Source organism: Patella vulgata, chromosome 4 (assembly GCF_932274485.2).
Source record: "Patella vulgata chromosome 4, xgPatVulg1.2, whole genome shotgun sequence".
Taxonomy (NCBI): Eukaryota; Metazoa; Mollusca; class Gastropoda; family Patellidae; genus Patella; species Patella vulgata.
Window position 1 is genome coordinate 55,129,717 of NC_065882.2, and position 22,741 is coordinate 55,152,457.

The 22,741-nt window shown below is 38.5% G+C and overlaps 1 protein-coding gene across 1 annotated transcript in view; it reads left to right on the plus strand.

The window, feature by feature from the left end:
- Window positions 1-22,741, plus strand: part of LOC130010436 (deleted in malignant brain tumors 1 protein-like) — a 58,552-nt gene that overhangs the window by 22,004 nt on the left and 13,807 nt on the right. The window contains exons 16-27 of the mRNA XM_050546794.2: window positions 1,149-1,475; window positions 2,151-2,462; window positions 3,668-3,991; window positions 4,648-4,971; window positions 5,740-5,918; window positions 8,655-8,814; window positions 15,405-15,509; window positions 15,959-16,165; window positions 17,163-17,492; window positions 17,842-18,174; window positions 18,515-18,850; window positions 19,943-20,275. Coding sequence (XP_050402751.2) covers window positions 1,149-1,475; window positions 2,151-2,462; window positions 3,668-3,991; window positions 4,648-4,971; window positions 5,740-5,918; window positions 8,655-8,814; window positions 15,405-15,509; window positions 15,959-16,165; window positions 17,163-17,492; window positions 17,842-18,174; window positions 18,515-18,850; window positions 19,943-20,275 — 3,270 coding nt within the window. The remainder of the gene's footprint in view (window positions 1-1,148; window positions 1,476-2,150; window positions 2,463-3,667; window positions 3,992-4,647; window positions 4,972-5,739; window positions 5,919-8,654; window positions 8,815-15,404; window positions 15,510-15,958; window positions 16,166-17,162; window positions 17,493-17,841; window positions 18,175-18,514; window positions 18,851-19,942; window positions 20,276-22,741) is intronic.

A 22,741-nucleotide genomic window follows, 5' to 3' on the forward strand; every position in this document is an offset into this window, starting at 1 on the left:
ATATATGCATACACCATGTCCAACCATTCTGAGCATCTGAGACACGCTACCTGCGGAGTATCTCAGACACAGTCAGTAGCCATGATATCCATATCACGTGATCGACACATCACAGGTCATGACATTGGCGTCAATGGGTCATGAGGTCAACATTGTAAACAATAGGTTTATCTTCAGCATTGTGTCCGTTGCACCCATAAAGACTATATAATTCGTACAGTCCCAACATGTTCTCTCTTCTTCCAATGATTTTTTCACAAAAATAACATCTACAACTCATAGAATTGACGTTGTCTTCAATGACAGCGTCTGCGAGGGTTGTTCATAGAGGCCGCCATATTGCACTATTTTGTGCGTCGGTCGGGTCTATTTCAGATATACACAATCAATTCTGTTGATGTTTTTAGCGTTGGGATTGACTAATAGTTAACGTGTTTCAGTTCTAAAACAAATATTTTAAACTTTAACGCAAATTTAGAAAATAGCCAAATTCTGGCTGGGATTACTGAGCGAAATGGCAATTCACTGTATACGTGCGAAAAAAAAGCTAGCCACCAATTAATTTTCGTACGTTAGTTACGTACGCATGTCCAACCAGACAATATACAACGTCAGCGCATGACGACCGTGACAAAATGGAAACGGACGAAAGTAATGTAAATATTGGAAACAAGTGGCTATGATATCGTTTTGTGGGAGTATTTATGCAAATGAAAACGACTAGATTGAAGAAAAAACATATCTGAGTGAATCGACAAAGGTTGATTGCCTGACATTACGAATTGTTGAAAAAAAACGAGCCGAAGCGAGAGCAGGTAAAATCGAGTCTTCAACAGGCATTGCATTCCTGTTCTTTTTTATTATATATTGTCTGGTTGGACATGGTGTATGCATATATATATATACGGATAGAAGGTCAGACTCCTGTGATGAAACCAACACCAGATACTAATTTTATTCATTAAATAAATTTCAATTTTTACGAGATCGAATTATAAAAGGAATTATACTGTAATTCGTTAGCAGATCGAAATGTAAACGAGACGGTAGTATTATAATATATTAACTTTTAGAGTTAACTGGTATACAGGAATCAAACCTGGATTAGTTCGAGAAAGTGTAGAATTTTGTCCTTTCTATTTCGCCAGGATATGAGTTACAGATTGGTTCAACAACCCAAGTTTCTAAAGGGCGAGTCCAAGTCACGTATATGGGCATAAAAGGTTACATTTGTCCTGATGGATTTGACGATAGTGAAGCTACCGTTATCTGTAAAATGAAAGGATTTAACAATGGTTTTGCTTATGTGTATAGAAATTACTATGGATATTCAGTCAATAATATGAGATGGCTGTCTAACATACAGTGTACTGGTACCGAATCCTCGCTAAACAGATGTGGTGGAATGGTTTGGGGTGATATCAAAAATTGCTCTTCGGTTGGTGATGCCGCTGTTTATTGTTATCAAAACACAGGTATTATTATTCAATGAATGAAATATCGTACGCTAGATTGACCCAGTGGGTATTCATTTCAGGGCAGCATCCTAATTAAAGAGTACAATTCAGTTTGTTTTTAAATTTAAATAATCGCAGATTATGTCTTGACATACTTAAAATACCGACCTTTCTCATATACTTGATTCTTGGGGGCATCCAATCAAGGGGGTGGTCCCACGGACACGACACCTCTGCACGCCACAATTATATTCTACATAATATAATGTAAAATTATTGTTAAATTACTGATCATTTTATTTTTGAAATAATTACACTGCACTATCATTCCGCTTGACAGGACGATTTACCCAATGCCACTCAATAAAAACCCAGTTCTACCAAATACTATCACATACTACACTACCTCATTATTGTGAAAAGCTGACATGGTGCTTCAATTATATAAAACAAATAGTCTTGATTCCGGGAAAATTATGGCAGCTATGATCTCAATGACTGTTCATTCCATACTCACACAAATTAACTGATTTCTGTAAAATAATGGGCCAACACTACCAAAAAAAGATATAAAAGTGCAATTAATTGAATAACAATACGTTGTCCTAGCCTTCAGGTATTCGGTTATGTATCTTTCTAAGACAGAATAGAAGTCTTCAATAAATATAATCTATTATTTATTGTATCCTACAGGGCTCCAAGTTCGTTTGAACGGAACAAGAAGAGGTTCAGGACGAGTGGAGGTAGCCATTGAAGGTGTTTGGGGTAAACTGTGTTATTACTCGTCTTCCTCCAGCTCTAGAAACAAGATTGCTGATGTTGTCTGTCGAGAAAAGGGTTTCGAAGGAGGAATATTTACCCTAAGAACACACAACCAAGGCACTGGTCCTGTTTATATAACTAATTTATACTGTAAGGGAACAGAGAATTCTCTTAAAGAATGTGCTATAACCTGGGGCACGGCGTTTAGGTGTTACCATGTTAATGTCAGGTGCCACGGACCAGGTTAGTAGAATTAATTTCAATTAAAACAAGAACCCAATAGCAGATCATACATTTTTCTTTTTTGATGGATTAGCACGACGTTATGTTGAGTGGTTGGACGGAGAGACTTTTCATATTCCTTACTGAAATAGTGATGCCTGATATTAATTATTAATAATATTAATTATAGCGCCCAAGAGCAAAATTACATTGTTAGATACAATGGTGTTGAGGGTGTCCACAACCGCATGATGTCGCTAAGCGGATCGAACATTCAGACAGGGCTACGTTGGTCCAACGTGATTTTGGAGATGCTCCTCTAAAGCGAAAGAGAGTCTACAGGGAAATTGAAAAACAGAATTGTGCGTTTTAATAACCTGCAGCTAGCCCAGGACAAGAAGACATCACTCAAGTTCTTTGATACAGTAGCAACCATGCCCAATTCTACTGATGGGTAAAATAAACCCTTTGAACCTTTGTGCTATGTCACCATATTATATGTGCTATAATATAGTTTATGTTATTGTACACCCAACCATGTGGCTGTCTAAGTATGGGTAGAATACGGGATAATTATCACGATCAAAAATATAGAAAGTATATTTATAGAAGTAAATCAATACAAGCTAAGCATAATACAAGAATTGTAGTTCAATTAAGTCCTTCCAAAGCACAACTCTATATGTATTATTAAATCTAATGTAATGTGAAAACTGCACTAGACCCAACACACAAAATTGATGATTCAAGAAATAGTTGAAAGAAATGCATATCTACCGGTTTTGCTTTATAATATTATTCTCAAACGGGAAATGCGCGACCTTTTCTATTTTGGTCGTGTTTTCTGATCTCGCTGCAGTCAATTCCTTTCATGAATATATATATAGTTGGCTGTTTGCTGTTGCCGTAATACTTCTGAACGAGCTGATATTTTAAATTTATTGTAGATCGTTTATTTCATCTGCACTGTCAGTTCATTCCCGTTGTCACCATTTACATCACTGTTAATTATTGTTTGATGCCTATATACAACTAACAGTTCCATAGAGAAGAATGTTCTAGGAACCGTTTGGGTGATGATATAGAACATCCCTTACATCTCATGCTCGACTCCTTGGACATACCACAGGCTCTAACATAACAGGAAATAACACAAAACATACAGTATCTTGACTATATTGTATATTTCCCATTTAACAAAAATGGAATATATTTTCTTCCAATAGTTCGTGTTTTGGGAGCTGGGAGTAGACTTGACTATGGCAGGGTCGAAATCAAGCAAGACAATTTGTGGATTCCTGTTTGTGATGATCAGTTTACTGATGAAGCAGCCCGTGTCGCATGCAAGGAATTGGATTACGCAGACGGTAAGATGCAGTGTTGTAACGCAATTGGTCAGTTGTCTTATTCCAGTACCAAACCAAATATCACCATCACCAATTGTACTGGAACTGAGTCAAGTCTTACGGAATGTCAGTATACGACAGGGGTCTGTGCTTCTGGACATTACGTCACTGTATATTGTTCAGCAACACCAATTAAGGTCGGAAGTAAGTGTTTCAGATCATTTATTTCCTCTAATAGTTGCGTTGTATTCATTGTTGTAATATAGAATGGACATCTAAAGCAAAATTCAAACATGAGACTTAAGGATCTGCTATTATATCTTAAGCGGATGTCACTGTCACACTCTCCGTAAAGTGACACCAGATGGACACACGATAGAGTAAATGTTCAAAGTCGGCTCTGGTCGTGTGACTATCTGGTGTTTATTTCAAGAAATTGTGACGCATCTTCCTGGGTCAGTCATGGGCAACTCTACAGAGCCACCGCGTGGCCTTTGTGTGCCATGCGGGTATAAACTACTATACAAAATTCACATCTTCGTATTACCTTCGTGTGTGGTTCGGATGCCATCGTGTGACGTTCTGTAAGCATGGCACTTGCTTCGGGTGTTGATTGCTTTTGACCATGTTCGGGGCCATCTTCGCGCGAAATTCAAATTCCATATTCGTATGGCCACCTCGCCATCAGTTTTGGGACAGCATTATAGAAAACTGACTTGGCTCCAATGAAATAAAACTAAGGACACCGATATTCGTAACCACGGCGTTTACGAATAAAGATTACCTCGTAACTATAGTGTTTACTACCATAAACCTTCGAATAATCTCTTTCACAAAAATTGGTTTGTTTGTTTCGCTAGGTATAGTAGTGAAGATTGACTATCCAATATCAAAAGGTGTTGTAAATGCGTCGAAGTATGGTTTCTATGGACCAATATGTAATTTTGGGTGGACAGACGCAGAAGCTAATGTTACATGTAAGCAAACAGGTAAACTTGGTGGTGTTGCCGTGTATACAACAACACATTCCAGTCAACCAATGGTACTAGGAGGATATAAATGTTCTGGTAATGAAACTAGTTTAGATAGTTGTAGTTCCAAAGGTTTTGGTGAAGATAAAGGGTGTTCTTCTGCTAGTTCTTATAGAAGACCAGCTGCCGGTGTTCTGTGTTATAATAATGGAGGTAAGTTAAGTTGGGTCACATTCAAAATGTGTACTGCGTATTTGTTTTGATGTGCTGTGAAAAGAATGTTTTCGAAATATTGTTCACATTTGTAACAGTTTCTGTTGAATTTTTTTAAAAATTAGACTGAGAACATTGGAACTACAGGGTTAAACAGAAATAATATACCTTAGCTACTTTGGTAAGCAACAGTGCATTGTCAGCAAGCAACAACAATTCTGAATTTTGATCAAGTTCAATGCTTATGAATAGCCATGTTCCTGAAGCAACGACAGTGAGTTTTACACCATCTGGGTGTTGCTAGATTGCTGTACAATTCCCGAACTTATAGCTACGTTATCTCCATTTACTGCACACATGTGAACAGTAGCATCCATTCAGTGGTTGTGACACATACACGCTTAAATCAAACAGAGTGACCTCCACGGAAACCTTGACATTGAACGAACCTTGAACTTTGCAAGTCGATTATCACAGGTATACACTTTAGCTGACAGAATCTGATAGGCTCTCAAAGTCGGTGAATACCCAATCGAAATTAGTGCCGAAATATCCAGGGTATTACGTGAATGCCTTGATAAGATGTGCCTAGTTAAACTGAAATCAAACCTTCTATTGAAGATGATGAATAGCTGAATAAACACAGAAAGTCTCGGAATTTATAGACTGGCAGACAATAATGCTCCCACAAACAAGTATGTGCATATAAGAGTCCCAATTAGTATGTATTTTGTGAATCCTATATTATCATAGTTATTCTTTCCCCAGGTATTGGTATTCAGTTGGTTAATGGTACGTCAAGAGCAGGTCGAGTAAGGATATTATATGAGACGACCTGGGGACGTGTCTGTCAGACATATTTGAGTTCGTCAACTGCTAATGTGGCCTGTCGTCAGTTAGGATTCAATGGTGGCTCTATAGATCGCTCCTATTCCACTAGAATTCCGGTAATTATCGTTCAGAACAAAGTTATTTGACTGAAATTTTCAACATTGTCTTTTTTATCATCTATTTTTGAATTATTATAGCAAGAATGGCCAAATCTTTATAAAACTCTTAACTAAAGTATCTTTAATTTATTATTTTTAATGATATACAAAGTTGCTGTTTTAAAATTTAAAAGGATAGCTAGAATGACGTCGTTGACCTCATTTTTTTTCCTCAAAAATTATATACCCCTGTAATTAAAACCTTTCTGTGTTTGCATTTTTTGGAAAAAATATTCATCGGCTTACTCCACAATTAAAAATGTTCACACACTCATTATTTAACATTGGATAAACAAAATCAAAATATAAAAGAAGCCCAGCAAAAGAGCTCAACGAAACTTTTTTCTTAAGTTTATAGACGAAAGGGCCTTAAACTAGCTCGGCTGAAATAAACATGAACATAACGTTTAGTCAAAACGATCATAGATTAGTCATAACGACCAAAAACAAATCAAAAGTTTTGATTAATTATTTTTTATTTAATAAGATCCCAGTGATATATATATATTTACATAATTTTGATAACATTTTTGGGCGTTGTCACAATGCCTCAAATGATGTTCAATACTTAAGTTAATATTATACCGAAATAAGTATGTGGGTCTCAAATATAATGTTACTAAAAGTGGATAACATAAGCTCAGCTCCATGAAGACGGGCATACGCCATACAGTGTGCTACGAGGGTAATTTGGTCCGGACAGCGGCACTAAGGATTACTCTTATATCGGATTCCAATTGCCAATGGATCTTTTACGTGCACGCCAATGTATACACATTTTTCGTACCATCCAGACGATTAGACACTGTCCTTGCCAGGCCCTCTATCTTGCACCACTGACAAGGGGAAGCCGCGCCGGAAATTCACGATGAACTTTCTCGGCCAATGCAGGGATAGAACACGCGACCTCCATGCTAGCGAGCCAGCGTCTTACCAGTGGCGGCGCCAGCCGTCAGTGATTGGAGGGGCAAGGCTGGGGCAAAGTCCAAGGTTAAGAGGGCAAAGGCACGAGCTTCAACTAGGGTTAGGGGGCCTCCCCCAGAAAATTTTGAAAAACAGGTTGCCGGAAATGCAGCCTGGCAGTATTTCAGACACTGATCGATGAGGTAAAGTGTCAAACGAACGGACTTGCGAATCACGACGAAGCCCACTCACGAGCGTCAAAGTAGGGAGTCCTCCCCCAGAACATTTTGAAAAATAGACTGCCGGAAATGCTGTCTTACAGTATTCTGTCAGGCACCGGTCGTCGAGATAAATAGATCTGCCCAGATACCGTTCGTCGCCTGATCACTAGTTTATCCGACTAGAGAACAAAATGTCAAACGAACGGACTTGCGAACCTTAAGAGAGAGAGAGAGAGAGAGAGAGAGAGAGAAATGGGGTTTAGCGTCCACTCGACACAAACTAGGTCATTTCGGAACTAACATATGGTTTAATTTTATTTCAATAATTCGCTTGTGCGTAGGGGTCTTTAGCAGTGGGAGGAAACGGGAGGACCCGGAGAAAACGCACGAGGATGGACAGGCGACCCTACTCCTTGTCACGTACAACCGGGGATTCGAAACCACGCCAGTTGACTCAATGACAGGCTTTATAATACAGCACGCACGTGCTAACCATTCGGCCATCCAACCCCCTGCGAACCTTTGTGAGCGCCAAAGTAGCGAGTCCATTGGGGACCTCGCCAAGAAAATTTTGAAAAATAGACTGTCGGAAATGCTCTACAACATGCAAGTTTATAACTGAGTGGGGATGTAGAAGGTATTGATTACCGAAACGTATCACAAATACTTTTTTTTATTTTCTAAAATTATTGGGGGGGGGGGGCAAACAGAGGGCAGACCAGATTAATGGGGGGCCCCCCTTGCCCCCCCCCCCCCCCCCCCTGGCGCCGCCACTGCGTCTTACCCACTTAACCACCGTGGCTCCAAAGATTAATATCATTGGAAAGTTCAACAAATGATTTAAAATTAAAATCAATGCGGTGCGAATTACTGGTCTGTGTCCTGTTATAATGAGAGAGTCTATCCACAATTGTTTTTTTTAAAGAAATCTTTAGAATATATATATATATTTTACCACTGTTGATCATTATGCTGTGGGTTTTTATAATGCCAATTCGAGCAGGTGGCATGAAACATCGAGATCTCGTATAATTAAAGGGAAATATTACAGCGTTTTACTTGCTTAAAATTCTATTTTAAATCAGCATTTTGAAAATTTTATTTCTTGGAAGTCATTGCTTTGCATGGAGCACAGTCATATATTTATGCATTTTAACATTTAAAGGAGTCGCGATGGGTTAAGGACGGAGGACCTGGCAAGGACAGTGTCTAATTGTCTGGATGGGGCGATAAATCGATGTCCCGTGTAGACATTGATGTGCACATAAAATAAACTTGACAGTTGGAATTCTAAATAGGAGAAGGCCGTGGCACTGCTGTCCGCACAAAATTTACTTTATGGCACAGTCGGTGCAGAAAAGTAGGAAACCCCATTTCATTTCATTTAAAAGGTGCTTTTGGCAGTGCGTTTGTTGACGTAATTGTAGAATAACAACGCATTTAATTGCTAGATTTAGCATCATATTGTCAAACAAAGTATCTGACAGTCATCTGATCTATACGATGTGGTATTAATAGGTTGTTTTTATGATTGTTGGTTATTTATTATATATGATAATTTTTTTTACAGTATGGTCAGCTTGGTAAAGTATGGATGAATGGAGTAGGATGTTCAGGAACAAAATCCTCACTATTCCAGTGTAACAGCTATAGTTGGAACCCCAGTACATATAGTTATATCTATAGTTATTCCAGATGTTATGATCTTGGTGTAAACTGCTACAATGACGGTAAGCTGTCAGTATTTATCATCATCATATAAATTGCTCATTACTTCTGATAGTATACCCCCCACCCCCAATACAGTGGCGGATGCAGGATATTTGGTTAAGGGGCGGGCAAGGGCGGGGTGTGGTACAGCTTTGGGATCCTCCCCCCATACCCCTCGCAGTGTTTCATTTGATTAGAGCTAATCTCACTTAACACTGCTGTAATGGAAGCCAACTTATGTTCCAAATTATGACTGGTCAATAGTCCGATTAACATCCAATAAAGTCTGGAGGCTCAGCGCGGGGGGGGGGGGGGGGTCCATCAAATGGAGTGGTAATCAATCCGCCGATGGGGCGTTTTCGAGATATTCGGAGTCAAAGGTCAAATGGGTTCATTTGCACTGAAAATGAATGCGCGGTTATTCCTGTATCATGAAAATAAGCTGAATATGATTGAAAGTAATCACACTTTCAATAAAAATGTAAACTTGCTAAATTCACTCTTTTTCTTTGTGACCCTAGAGGTCAAAAGGTCACATTTTCCGTTTTAGCTCTAGGAAGATTTAAAGTAACAAATTTAATGTCAGCGTAAAATATAAAAACTAAAGCTAAAGCTGTTCTAATTAATAATAGAAACATTTAAAATTAATCTTTAAGCGGTCTTAGCACCGAACTTTTACTTTGGAACGTCGAAAATGATCTTGCATAACAGAACCAAAACGCTTCGGAGCCTGTTTCAAAAATACACAAAAACTGTTAAATCAAAATCTCTCCGAATTAGTTTTACAACGAATGCTATACATAATGATACCAGTTGTCTGAAAAAAATAATTGAACAGTTCCATGGCTGGACTCTAGCCTGCAGGCCGCGTCACAAATCCTGCCCAAATTTTCCCAGCTAACATTTACCAATACGACATATATATCCTGTGAACTACTATGTACAATGCGAAATATACAATGTTCCGGCGAAATTCATAAAAACTCATAAAAGATTTGCAAACTTTTAATTTCGTCGTCAGATACGTGTTTTCCCGCCACAGATTAACGTCGGTTTCCTAGACTGGGATTCTCGGAAATCCACGCGGCCTGCCGGGGTGGAGTCCAACACTGAAACTATTCAATTGTTTTTCAGACAACTAGTATCATTATGTATAACAATCGTTGTGAAAATAAATCTGAGAGATTTCGATTTGGCAGTTACGTATTTTTGAAACAGGTTTTAAAGTGTGCTGGTTCTGTTATGCAAGATCATTTTCGACGTTCCAAAGTAAAAGTTCGGTGCTAAGACCACCTAAAGATAAATTTTAAATGTTCCTATTATTAATTAGAACAGGTTTCGCTTTAGTTTTTATATTTTACGTTGACATTTTATTGCTTTAAATCTTCTTAGTGCAAAAACGGTAAATTTCACCTTTTGACCTCCAGGGTCACTAAGACCAAAGGTGAATTTAGCAAGTTTACATTTTTATTGAAAGTGTGATTACTTTCGATCATGTTCAGCTTCTTTTCATGATATAAGAATGACTGCGCATTCACTTTCAGTGCAAATGAACTCATTTGACCTTTGACCCCGAATATCTCAAAAACGCCCCAACAGTTGACTGATTACCACTCGGCATCGTATTCTACGCAAAATTTCACTCTAGAAAAGTTTGGTCTGGTTTTGTGCCCATTTGATGCCCCCACCCCTCCCGCGCTGAGCCTCCGGTCTAATAGCTAACTGCGTATAACAATATCATTACGCTTAAAGGACAATATTGGTGTCAGTCATTATAACATATGTGATAGAACTGGTTAAATACACCCCAAATATAACTTTAACACAGCGATCATTGCTACGGGAGATATGTAACAAGCACGTGAAGAAACGGGAAGTGACGACAAACATGACAAACACGGGTTATCTTACTATATAACTGATTGAAGCAACGAGCCCAATTAACCCGTATTTGCGTGACAAACAAGGCTATCTAAATGGATAACAGTGTAAACAATACTGTTTGGAGACGAACAATACTTTCACCGTTTTTAATACCTTAAATCACTGTCCAAAGGTTTAAGGGAAGACCCCAGATTAAACGAAAGGATGTCATGTTGCTGTACTTGGAATAGATTTAAATGAGCTGGAATAATAGACACACTCCCTCAAAAGCTCAAGTATCAGAAGCCAATCCAGCAATGGAGAGGGATTTCTCGTCTCGGGCCATTGCTCCAGGAAGATGCTCCTCCCCAGACATTTTGAAGAATCGGGATGTCATAGGTGATTTGGTCGTGTTTCCTGTACCCAAATATAACATTTGATTTTATCAGCTACAATCACACTATACTATAGTGAAGGAAATATATTGCCGTTGTGTGTGTGTGTGTGTGTGTGTGTATGTGTGCGATGGTGTGTGGGTGTGGGTGCGCTGATGCTGGTGTGTGTGTGTGTGTGTGTCGCCTACAGGCCGCACTTCTTAACTGATCGTCTTGAAACTTATTCCGTATACCCAAAGGATGATCCCTATTTATTTTGTTGCATGTCCTGACCCCAAGGGGCCGAGCCAAGCTCAAGTTTTGTGATTAGCGCCTTTGGGGCCACAATTCTGAATGGATTATCTTGGTATACTTATTCCTTATACCCTAAGGACGGCAACTATTGATTTTGGCGCATAATCCGCAGGCTGGAATTCTGAATGGATAATCTTGGAACTTGGCATATTTATTCCTTTTACCGTAAGGATATAAAATATTTATTTTCACAGTTGACAGTTCGGGGCGAGTTAAGGACTGCGCGAACTTTTAGTGTCCAGCCGTCACTTGTTTATTGGGGACGGGGATGGCATTTACGCACCGACCAAAATGAGCGCGTGAGTAAATGCTGCTGACCCACGCCTCCACATACACGCCTGACTGACTCTCTGGCTGGCCCATTGTTTCAGTAGTCTTGAACTGCGCTGTGCTGCCTAGTGAGCGAAAACGAAGCTCTAGCTATGGACCATTCGTATAAATAGAAAGAAACATTTGAATGATAATTTGATTTGCACCCTATCATCGTATGACTTGTTAATAAAACAAATGACTTTTTTCAACTTTTCGACTAAACAATCACTAATAAAATAAATTGATATGTTTTATATTTTGTGTTTTGAAATAATAACTTTAGATTTTGTCAGGTGTAGTCTCGAGACAGTATTTTGCAGGGTTGCGCTGAGGGGGAATTGCCTTTCTTCACTTTCTTCTTCTCAAATGCTCGTAAAACTCCTTCCAGACAATCTTATCAAAATTTCATTGGGCGGCCTACATACCCAAAGCCAGCAGCTTTGGGTCGCTCAAAATAAGTTGTGGCAACTTCTGCACTATGCCTTCGGCCTTAAAAGTGTGTTGCCAAATCTGAAATATATCTGAAAACAGTCGCGTATATTGAAATGATTCTATGAATCCTCCAGGTGCGCCGGTGGCGAACTTCGAGTCAAAGTTCTTGTTGAGGGGACAGTCACAAAAGTTCGTAACTTTAAGAGAAAATTTTACCTTACGAAAAAGATACGAATTATTTACGTCGGTTTCTCAAAAGTTGACTTAATTTTATTTTCTTAACTGTTTTCATAAATACCTCACGAATGGTCGTGACATCATATTGCGTCACTTCATTTATACATCAATAAATATTCCCATGGTCTTGACTTTTGAAAATGTCTGCATTTATAGCCGTTACGTTTGATTTTATCATTATCCTTGTGGACATTACCGACATGACGCTAAGATTTTACAGTCAACTGATGAATGATTTGCTAATTCCATGCCTTTTGCATACTTGTTTTTGAAAACAAAATTGGAATTCTTTAGCGCTCAGTGTTTTATAAGAAAAACTCACTAGTAATCCAACCAAATCATCAAATGACAGAGTTCGGAGAATATTTGTACGAATTAGGTGTTGGTCTTTCTCGTGATAGACGGGCATGATTTTTTGTATTACACTGGAGGTCATGACTCCTTTTCAGGCACTTGCAACATATCATGACTTTCTGTTACTCCACATGTCTTAGATATGACTAGATACAGTGTGTGATCGTAACAGTGCTAATAATAGGCGTTAGGTGCGCGACTAGTCCTGATTTTTGCAGCACAACCATCATCATGAGCAGGCATATTTGCTGCGCCATCTTAAATTTGAGCAGCGCAATCTGCAACGTTCAGTCCAAGGGTTTTCCCAACCGTGCAGATAGATTTGGCGATGGATGCTCCCTTTAGTTAACTGTACTTCACATATACCATTAACCGTAGCTCACTGGCCCAAACTTTGTGGTCGGGGGCGGAATACGAGGATTTGTCAATTCCAGTTTCATGTCATCTGTCGGTTCTGTTTTCGATTTAAACGATTGGCTTTGTTCTCTTCAGCAGTCGGTACGGACGACATAGCTGGCGTTTTTCCATGAACTATCTGCACCTTAAGATCGAGTCGGTTCTGTCCTCAGCCTATACACTTCATCATTCTTTATAGTCGGTCTTTTGCTTGACACACACCAGTAGTCTAAAATAGACAAGATTTTATGAACCTACGGGATCAAGATCGTCACGATAATGAGCAGGGACGTGAAATATTATGCCGAGAAAGTGATGTTTTTATTGCAAATACCTGCAACCGTTTTGTCATTACCGCCCGAAGTGTTGCAAAAGGTGACCGACGAGGTAAAGAATGATAGATATTCATATTCTACATACCATATCCAATATTTAAATTTCATGGTAAATTGACAAAATCATGGAAAAGTGGAATGTTCACAAAGTTAGGCGAATACCTCCGGCAATATAGAAAGTAATGGTCGGATGACCCACTGCTTTGTAAAATAATAAACAAACATATTGGAATCATAATATGTATAGTTTTTCTATGTGAAAAAATGACATTGAGAGACGAGGTTGATTTCTGGCAACTAACAAAGAGTTGGAAATTTGTGGCAAGAACAAGATAGTCAACTTTCTATATATAGTTGTCAAAAGATAGACACCTACATAAACTACTTAAACAAACTAAACAATACGCTTAGAACGATTTTATAGTATAAAATACAGCAAAAGAAAAAAATGTGTTGTTTTCTACGCACTTCGTCAGCCATGGTGAGTTTTGAGTTTAAATAGTGTTCCCTCGAAAGTGAAAGTTGCTCTAATTTCGAAATCTTCATATTCGGCTGAGTCTTAGTTATGTGTCGAAATTTACGAGTAAGACGTCAAATAACCACAATTTCTAGTAATTGCTTCTAGAGATATTTCACTCGATTATGAGCCGAGATTACTTAGCTGCCAAGAGCAAATGTCTCTTTGACTGGGGGATCACGTTAGCTAAGTGGGTAATACGCTGGCTCGCTAGCCTGGAGGTCGGGTGTTCGATCCCTGCATTGGCCGAGAAAGTTCATCCAGATTTTCCGGCGTGGTTCTACCTTGTCAGTGATGCAGGACGGAGGGCCTGACAAGGACAGCTATCTAGTCGTTCGGATGGGACGAAAACATGAGGTCCCGTGTACACATTGGCGAGCACGTAAAAGATCCCTTGACAGTTGGAATTCGATATAAGAGTAGGCCGTAGTGCCGCTGTCCAGGCAAAATTTCCCTCATTGCACACTGTATGACGTATGCATATGCCCGTCTTCATTAGCCCAGTTCAGAGCAGAACAGTAGGACGTTAAACCCCATTTCATTTCATTTAATTTCTCTTTGACTGGTGTAATATTATTTGGTCAGTCAAATGGGCTTATGCTGGACAGTCTACAATAGATTCAGTTATAAAATATACATTCATTATCCTGCATTCACTGACAATATGATATGTTGATACGTTCCATGATGTAGCAATATTATGGCCGCAGACAAAATTGGTTTCAAACTCGTATACAAAGTTTATTAGATAGGGCATAACCATAACATTAAATAGATATTACATTCATTAATTTGTTTATCAAGAAACACCATTTCCGCTAGTGATCATCAAACTAAACGATGGAATCTACCGACAGTGACGCAATATATCTAGCTGACCAAATAAATCAGGAAATAAGCTAAGTTAATGCGCGTGTCCATCTCTATGGTTAGAAATTAGTAGGTATGAAAGCTATGTGTATTTCTGCTATTGAATTAACCAATCAAGTAATTAGGTAATCAATGACTCATTTCTGGTTCATTAGACTTGTGCAAGTAATGTGTGGGTCGTTTTCAAACATTGTACACGTGTTACGTACATATTAAAGATTTGCATCACATGTTTTGAAATTATTTCTTAATTTTGAAACAAAATTTTCATCTTACTCAGTATTCTATCCCTAGTCAACAATTGTAAATTAGTCACCATTTTTGTAATTGTATTTCTTGGGTGTCATTGCTTCCTATGAGATGTCATGCAGATATCGTGGACACTTTTAACGTCAACATTTATTAATGATCGTATTTTTGGCCAGAATTCATGACTCCCCATTGACCTGTTTAAACTTTCGCAGTGTCATGCTCAATAAATTTTCAATGGAATAAACTGATCTTTAATTGCCCATACATTGCCAACATTATTTAATAATTTATATAGATTACAATTGTATTCCAGTTTATAGACTTTTTGTGATTTTTATATATTTTCTTTTCAGTTCGGTTAACAGGTGGGGATGGTATATCCGCTGGATCGCTGCAAGTCTATTGGAACAACAACTGGGGACATGTCTGCGATCACAATTGGTCTCCAACAAATACAAGTAAGTGACATCCCGACTGTATTTTAGTTTAATACGGTAATACTGGATAACTTAAGTTACTGCTTATCGCTGAATATCTTAAACATATTTGTATTGTTTTTCGCGGCTGACACAACAGTGTTCGTAAACTTTGATATGACTTAGAATTAAAGTTTTTCTATTGGATTTTTGACTCGGTAAGTAAGGCGCTGGGCTCGATGTTGCCCGAGACAGTTCCTTGGGTTTTTCCAGCGTGTTTTCTCCTTGTTAGTGGTGCAGAACGAAGAGCCTGGCAAGGAACGACGTTAAGTCGGTCCGTGTATCCCTTGGCGTACGCGTAAAGAAGCCTCGACAGTCAGAATTTCCTGCATAGCACACTATATGGCATATGCCAGTCTTCATTATACCAGTTGGATTAGAAAAGTAGGACCTTAAACTTCATTTCATTCACTCATGCTACTGAATTTTAGGAGTAGCCTGTAAAGAGTTGGGTTTTGATGATGGCGTCATGGCTTGTTGTGGAGCTTTCAGTGATTCAGGATCAGCTATAATGGAGAATGTAAAATGTACTGGTTCCGAAAGTCGACTACGAGATTGCCCTCATGGTAATCCTCATTCCAAAAATTGTTACGCAAACAATGTAGGATTAGTTTGTTATAAGGGAACAAAACCAACAAGTAAGTCTACTTCTATATTTGATAAGCAGCTTAAAATGTGAGCGTTCTCAAATTTATGACTGGATATTAAACCAGATTAGCTGTTTGATTGCAAAGAGCGTTGAGGTTATTACTAAGTATTCTACGTTCAAATACATTCAATGCCACGTATTCTTTAAGTTCAATTCCAGATGTGTCTTATCACGACGACCAGCCCAATTAGGGCCCGGAACGGGCAGATCGATGTTGGACGTTTTCGCAAAAGTAGTTCCAAAGTTATTTTGATCTATTTGAGAGTTGGTGAATATACATTGCTCTTCTATCAGATTTCAGATCTTGACTGATTTTGTGAAATATTCAAGAATAGTTAGTATCTGAAGATAAATCTTGCTTTAAACGATTTTGAGCATTTTTGAAAATGTAGCTCCAAAGCCGTTTGCCCTGGTTTATTCGATTGTTCATCAACCTTAATTATTACCGTATTTGCATTCACCCGCAAGAGGTAAATTTTCAGGAATAGCTATTATAGGACTAAAGATGGTTCCTATCGATTTTGAATATTTTCAGTAAACTACTGCCTCTAAAGTTATTTTGCCTGACTGGTAATTGTTTATTAAAGAATATTTCCCGATTTTAAATTTGGATTGTGATCATTTTTTTAGTACGTTAAAAACAAAACGGTAAAAATTATAAGAAACTGTGTCTTATTTACAGCTAGGACAACAAAGTCGCTAGTGGGCGTATGTTACTTTCCCGGATACGCTATATTACGGGTTTAAAAATCGACTAATCTGGTGGCTGTCCTCAAGTTAATAATCATAATTTGGCAGAATAGTATGAAATATCTTAGCGTAGCAAAGTATAAATAAATTTTACGAGAGGATGACTGTATTAAATATGACAGCTTTAATTGAATGGATATAGTTCCATTATACCGGTTGACTTACTCAATATTAAAGAGAAATGTAAAATTCGTTATGATCGATTTTAATGTGAAAATGTTTCTCATTCTTTACAGCCTACACGTGGAGTCTTGGTGATGGTAATAATTATACGGGAGAAGTAATAGTTAATTATTTGGGTACAAATGGCAGTATATGTTCTGATGATTGGGATGATAACGATGCTAGAGTAGCTTGCAGAGAACTGGGTTATAAAAATGGAACATCGTATAAACATTTTAGATATAATTCTTATTATTCCTCTAATGGGCTTTACTGGATAAGTAAAGTGGCCTGTACTGGTTCAGAAAGAAGTCTTGCAGCTTGTCCAACAACTATAGCATTGGGTGAAGTTAAAACCTGTGTAAATAGACATGTAGCTGGAATCCTCTGTACTGATATCTCAGGTATTTTAACCCACACATATCGCTATGCCAAGCAAACATGGCTCAGGGAAAATAACTACTCAAAAATGAAGTGGTCAGTTCTGATTTTCTATAATTGAGTATAATGGGGGGGGGGGGTAATACATCAGCAACTTAAAGAGTATGACCTGTGACGTTTACAAGATTTGTGGGCGGACAAACTGGCCTTGTAGATGGGAGTGACGACAATATACTAACATGAAACAGTTCAGAACATTCCTTTCTAAAAGTCATAATACAAATACAAGTGGACAAAATTAAATATACTTCACTTAAACAGCAACATTGATGGAATGGGCGCTGTATAAGAATTCACTTCTTTATTATACAGGTATTTACTATAGAATAGCTGGTGGACCACAAGATAATATAGGAAGGGTTGAAGTATCTGTGAATGGAGTGTGGGGTTCTATTTGTGGAACGTATTTTGATGATCTGGAAGCCAGCGTCTTCTGTCGAACTCTGGGCTACAATGATGGAAGGGCACAACGAAAACATTATCCGAACCCTGCTGGACCAGTTTATTCATCGTCTTTCCAGTGCACTGGAGATGAATCACAATTGGCAGATTGTCCACACACTGGGTGGAAGAAAGCGTCTATCAATACATATTATTATTGCAGGAATCACAGAAATGATGCTGGAATTGTCTGTTATGAAGATGGTAAAATGCTATTTGTTATTCATTTTATATTAAAAGCTCAGATTTTCGACAGAGAGCCCCCTTAAGACTAAGCCTAACAATCCCATTAGTTTCGAAAGGAAATCTATAAAACTGGTAATGTGTTTACAGCAATTACAATGGTTACAGCGTGGGCATATATAATATGGGTCAATCTGTATTAGGACGAATGTGAGACTAATGGACACTGTATTTCATTAAAATATTGGTTTGCATAATTTCTAGTATTGATTTATAGACGGGGGGCTTTTTAATTGAGTTTATTTGAATACTGATTCAATCTATATGCGGGAATAACGTTCTTCTGTTTCTCATGTTTTAGTTCGTTTGGCGAGTAGTTTTGCACCAAGTGAAAAAGAGGGACCAATTCAATTTTATGCTAATGAAACGTGGAATTTAGTTTGTGATACTGGATTTACTGATTTAAGTGCCAAAAGAGTTTGTCAGGATATTGGTTTTAGTGATGGAAGAGCTGTATGTTGCTCGGCGTATGGTTCCAACTATTTCTGGGACAACGGCGGATTAATTCTAAGCAACATGAGTATGGTATGTTCAGGTGCTGAATCTAGTTCCATGGATTGCTTACAACCAACAGTCTGTGAATCTCAGAGTTATGCTTCTGCCATCTGTTTTAATTCTACTGATATAATCGATGAAAGTAAGAATATTTAAAATATTTTTCTTTTTTTTAAAGTAGTTATCATCTTGTTGTACGCCCACATTTCATTGTGAAGCATTGTTCTCATAAGATGAAGAACCGTACCGTTATTCACAGTTCCACAATATTCCGTTCCAGGGTTATGTCCCCTTTTGCGAAGACCTTGTAACAGCAATAAGCATTGTGGTCATGAGGGGACAGACCCTGTCGACATCCATATTCCTGAAGCAATGGCCCGTGAAATCCCCCTCTGGCTATTGCTGGATTGACTTCTGATACTTGAGCTTTTGAGGGAGTGTGTCTATTCAATCAAATTTATCCAAAGTACAGCAGCACGACAGCCCTTCGTTTAATCTGAGGCCATACCTTAAGCTTTGGACTGTGATTTAAGGTATTAAAAACGGCGAAAGTATTGTTCGTCCCCAAACAGTATTGTTTACATTGTAGTCGTTTGATAGCCTCGTTTGTCACGCAATTATTTTTTCTGCAATTTTCTGCTATGCACTGGTTAATTGGGAGTTATGACGTAACGTTATGTAAACATATTTGGTCCAATTTAAAGCTCTGTTTAAAGCCGAATCATATTAGTACGCAGTTAGGTATTGGTTGTTAATCGGACTATTGACCAGTCATAATTTGGAACAGAAATTTGCTTCCATTACAGCAGTAATAAGTGAGATTAGGTCTAATCAAACGAAACACTGCGAGGATTATGGTCGATATCCAGCTTTCCGTGACCTTCCGTTCCGGGGGTACACCGCGTTATCAATGTGATAGTGAATACACTTTTCAACAGATTTTTTTTTTTTCAAATTTCGTGTGAATTATTGGAGTCATAAGAGGACGAAAATTTCGTTCTTAGCATTCAAGCGATACAGCCAACCTTTCCCGAACCTTTTGAACAAGATAGATGCTGAATTTTTTAACGGACATTTTTAAGTTCTCCTTTCAGATAAGCTGCTGTCAATGGCTAGACTAATTTTCTGTGCAGGCGTATTTCGTTTGCGTGGCTACCTTTTTGTATAAACTTTTATGTATTAATTCAATGTACAACGGTTAATACTTGTATGGTACTCTTTATCAATATTTAAGGCTACCAGTATCAACTTGATTTGCGAAAAGAGACTGGTGGTACTATTGATGTCTATCACTACGGCACCAAGGGTCGGATCTGTAGCACATTCTGGGATGATACCAATGCTAAGGTTTTTTGTAAAGAACGTGGATTCCGGGATGGTATAGCATACCAATCAACTTACTCGACATATGCTTCACTTGATGATCGTGGTCCTTATTGGACGAGTGCTATGAATTGTACAGGAGCTGAACCTTCATTGTTAAACTGCTCATTTAACGACAGATTAAACTTGGGCAACTGCTCCATGGCCGACGCAGCAGCAGCAGCTTGTTTCAGTCAAAGTACAGGTAAAGTGGACATTTTAAATAAGCAAATCCAGTGGACGTATTACGTCGACGCCCCTGTCCAACGGTCCGCGTGTCCGTTCACAAATATTTATTGACATAAATTCGTGTTTTAGCTTTTGGACCCGCTACAGGTCGCAGTCATAACTTAAGATATATGTTTATATCCCACAGATCTCGGATCCTGACGATATTGGTGCATATTGGACGGTATATTCGTACATTGTGACCCCCTGATTGTTCGAAAAACCGCGTTTGTAGCTTGTGGCCCCTCTCGATGTCACAATTTCTATTTAATTTTACAAACCGTTCAAAGATATCACCGTTACAACATACTTACGCTTGAGTTAAAATTTCGTAAAAATTGGATCAAAGCTTTTCGTCAAAATGGCCGCTCCCCTTCACGCAAATAGTGTAAAAGCATGTTATACGTACACCAAGTATGTGGGGCCCCGTGAGGCTACGATTAGTGTCCGATTTAGATGGAACTTAAAATTATATGTTAAGGGTCAAACGTTCTTGGATGATTTCGATTTTGGTACGCATCTGACCTTCCTTCCATTCTGGAGTTATGCCCCCTACCTTTTGGTGCAAAATGTACAAAATATGTACACGCCCCAGGGGCCCTAATTTTTGTCTGATTGATGAAACTATAAATATGTGTTAAGGATCAAAATATTTTGGATGAGTTTCATTTTGGTGCACATCTGACCTACCAATCCACAATTATTCCTCCTTTTTCTAAGGAGTCACGGTGTCTTAGTGGGTAAACTTCAGATAAAATTACTTGGTAACTACAGGCATCGTTTAAAATGCACATAGATTTATTTTAAATCTCCTTATATTAAATTACTAACTTTTAACCTTGTATTATATGCATGTATATATCCATTATGTACATAATTGTGTTGTGTGATTCCTGTAAACGTAAATATACTTTTGTTAATAAAGATATATAAAAAAAAGACGTGGCTCGCTAGCGTGATGGTCGCGTGTTCGATACCCTGCATTTGCCGAGAAAGTCCATCCGCATTTTCTGACGGGGTTTTTCCTTGTCAGTGGTGCGGAACGAAGGGTCTGACAAGGACAGCTGTCTAGTCATTCAGATGGCAAGAAAAACCGAGGTTCCATGCCGCTGCTTGGGCAAAATTTCCCTCATAACACACTGTATGGCAGATGTCCGTATTCATTAGCCCAGTCGGAGCAGAACAGTAGGACGTTAAACCCCATTTCATTTCCTTTTTCTAAAACATTTTGAATGTTATAGAGGCTATATTTTCTACGCGGACACATTTTTATGTGGACGTATTATGTCGTCGTCCCTGTCCGTCCAGACAGCCGTTCACGTTAGTTTGTGGACACTCTACAGGTCACAAGTTTTATAGGCCAACATTTTTGTGTGGTTTTATTATGTCTTGGTCACTGCCCGTCGTGTGATCGTTCGCATTTGTTTGTGGACCCTCTACCGGGTCCTTTCGGTATTGGTGCACATGGGACGGTAGATTCCTGAATTATGGTCCCGTTCAAATTTTTTACCGTTACACCATAATTATGGCGAGTTATGCCTCCTGCCTTATACGCAAAATGTGAAATATGTACACAGTTTGTGGACAATTTTTGTCCGATTTAGATGCACCTTAGCATACGTGTTAAGGATTATTAGTTCTTGGATGAGTTCATGGGAAGCACCAGAACCTTCTATTCAAGAGTTATAGCCCCTGCTTTTTACACAAATTGTGAAATATTTATGACGTTTTTGTGCATCAAAATTGAACTCCAAGTTCAGAGTGAAGCATTGGGACAATAGGAGAATAAGTCCTATTGACTTGCCTTGTTCTACGTTCATCTCTTGCAAAATGTAGGCGTGTCTTGCGTTGAAGCTTTGGGTCATGAGAAGTCGAACCCCTTCGATAAGTTGTATTTAGTAACCTTCCGTTCTAGAGTTATGCTCGCTTGGCCAAAAACTCTGAATTTTCAGATTTGATGTTAAGCATTGGGTTCAAACCTATCAATATTCAGCGTCCCACCACATTCCGTTCCAGAGTTTCCCCCACCTCCTCCTTTAACGAAAACATTTTGAACGCGATACAGGCTACAGTTTTTAACAGATTTTGGTGAGTAGCAACTCTGCTCATGAGAGAACGAACCGTATCGCTAATTAGCGAACTGTGATATTCTGTTCCAAAGTTTCCGAAAACCTTGTGAACGTGAGAGAGGTTACCGTTTATAGCAGATTTTCTTCTTATTCCATGTGAAGCATTGGAATTAGGATTTATTTCAAATTTGGTTTGTAGCATTGGGGTCACAAGAGAACGAACCGAATTAGCGATCAGTGACATTCTGTTCCGAAGTTTCCGAAAACCTTGTGAACGCGATAGAGGCAACAGTTTTGAACATATTTATTTCTAATTTCACTTGAAGCATTGGAATTAGGATTTATTTCAACTTTGGTGTGTAGCATTAGGGTCA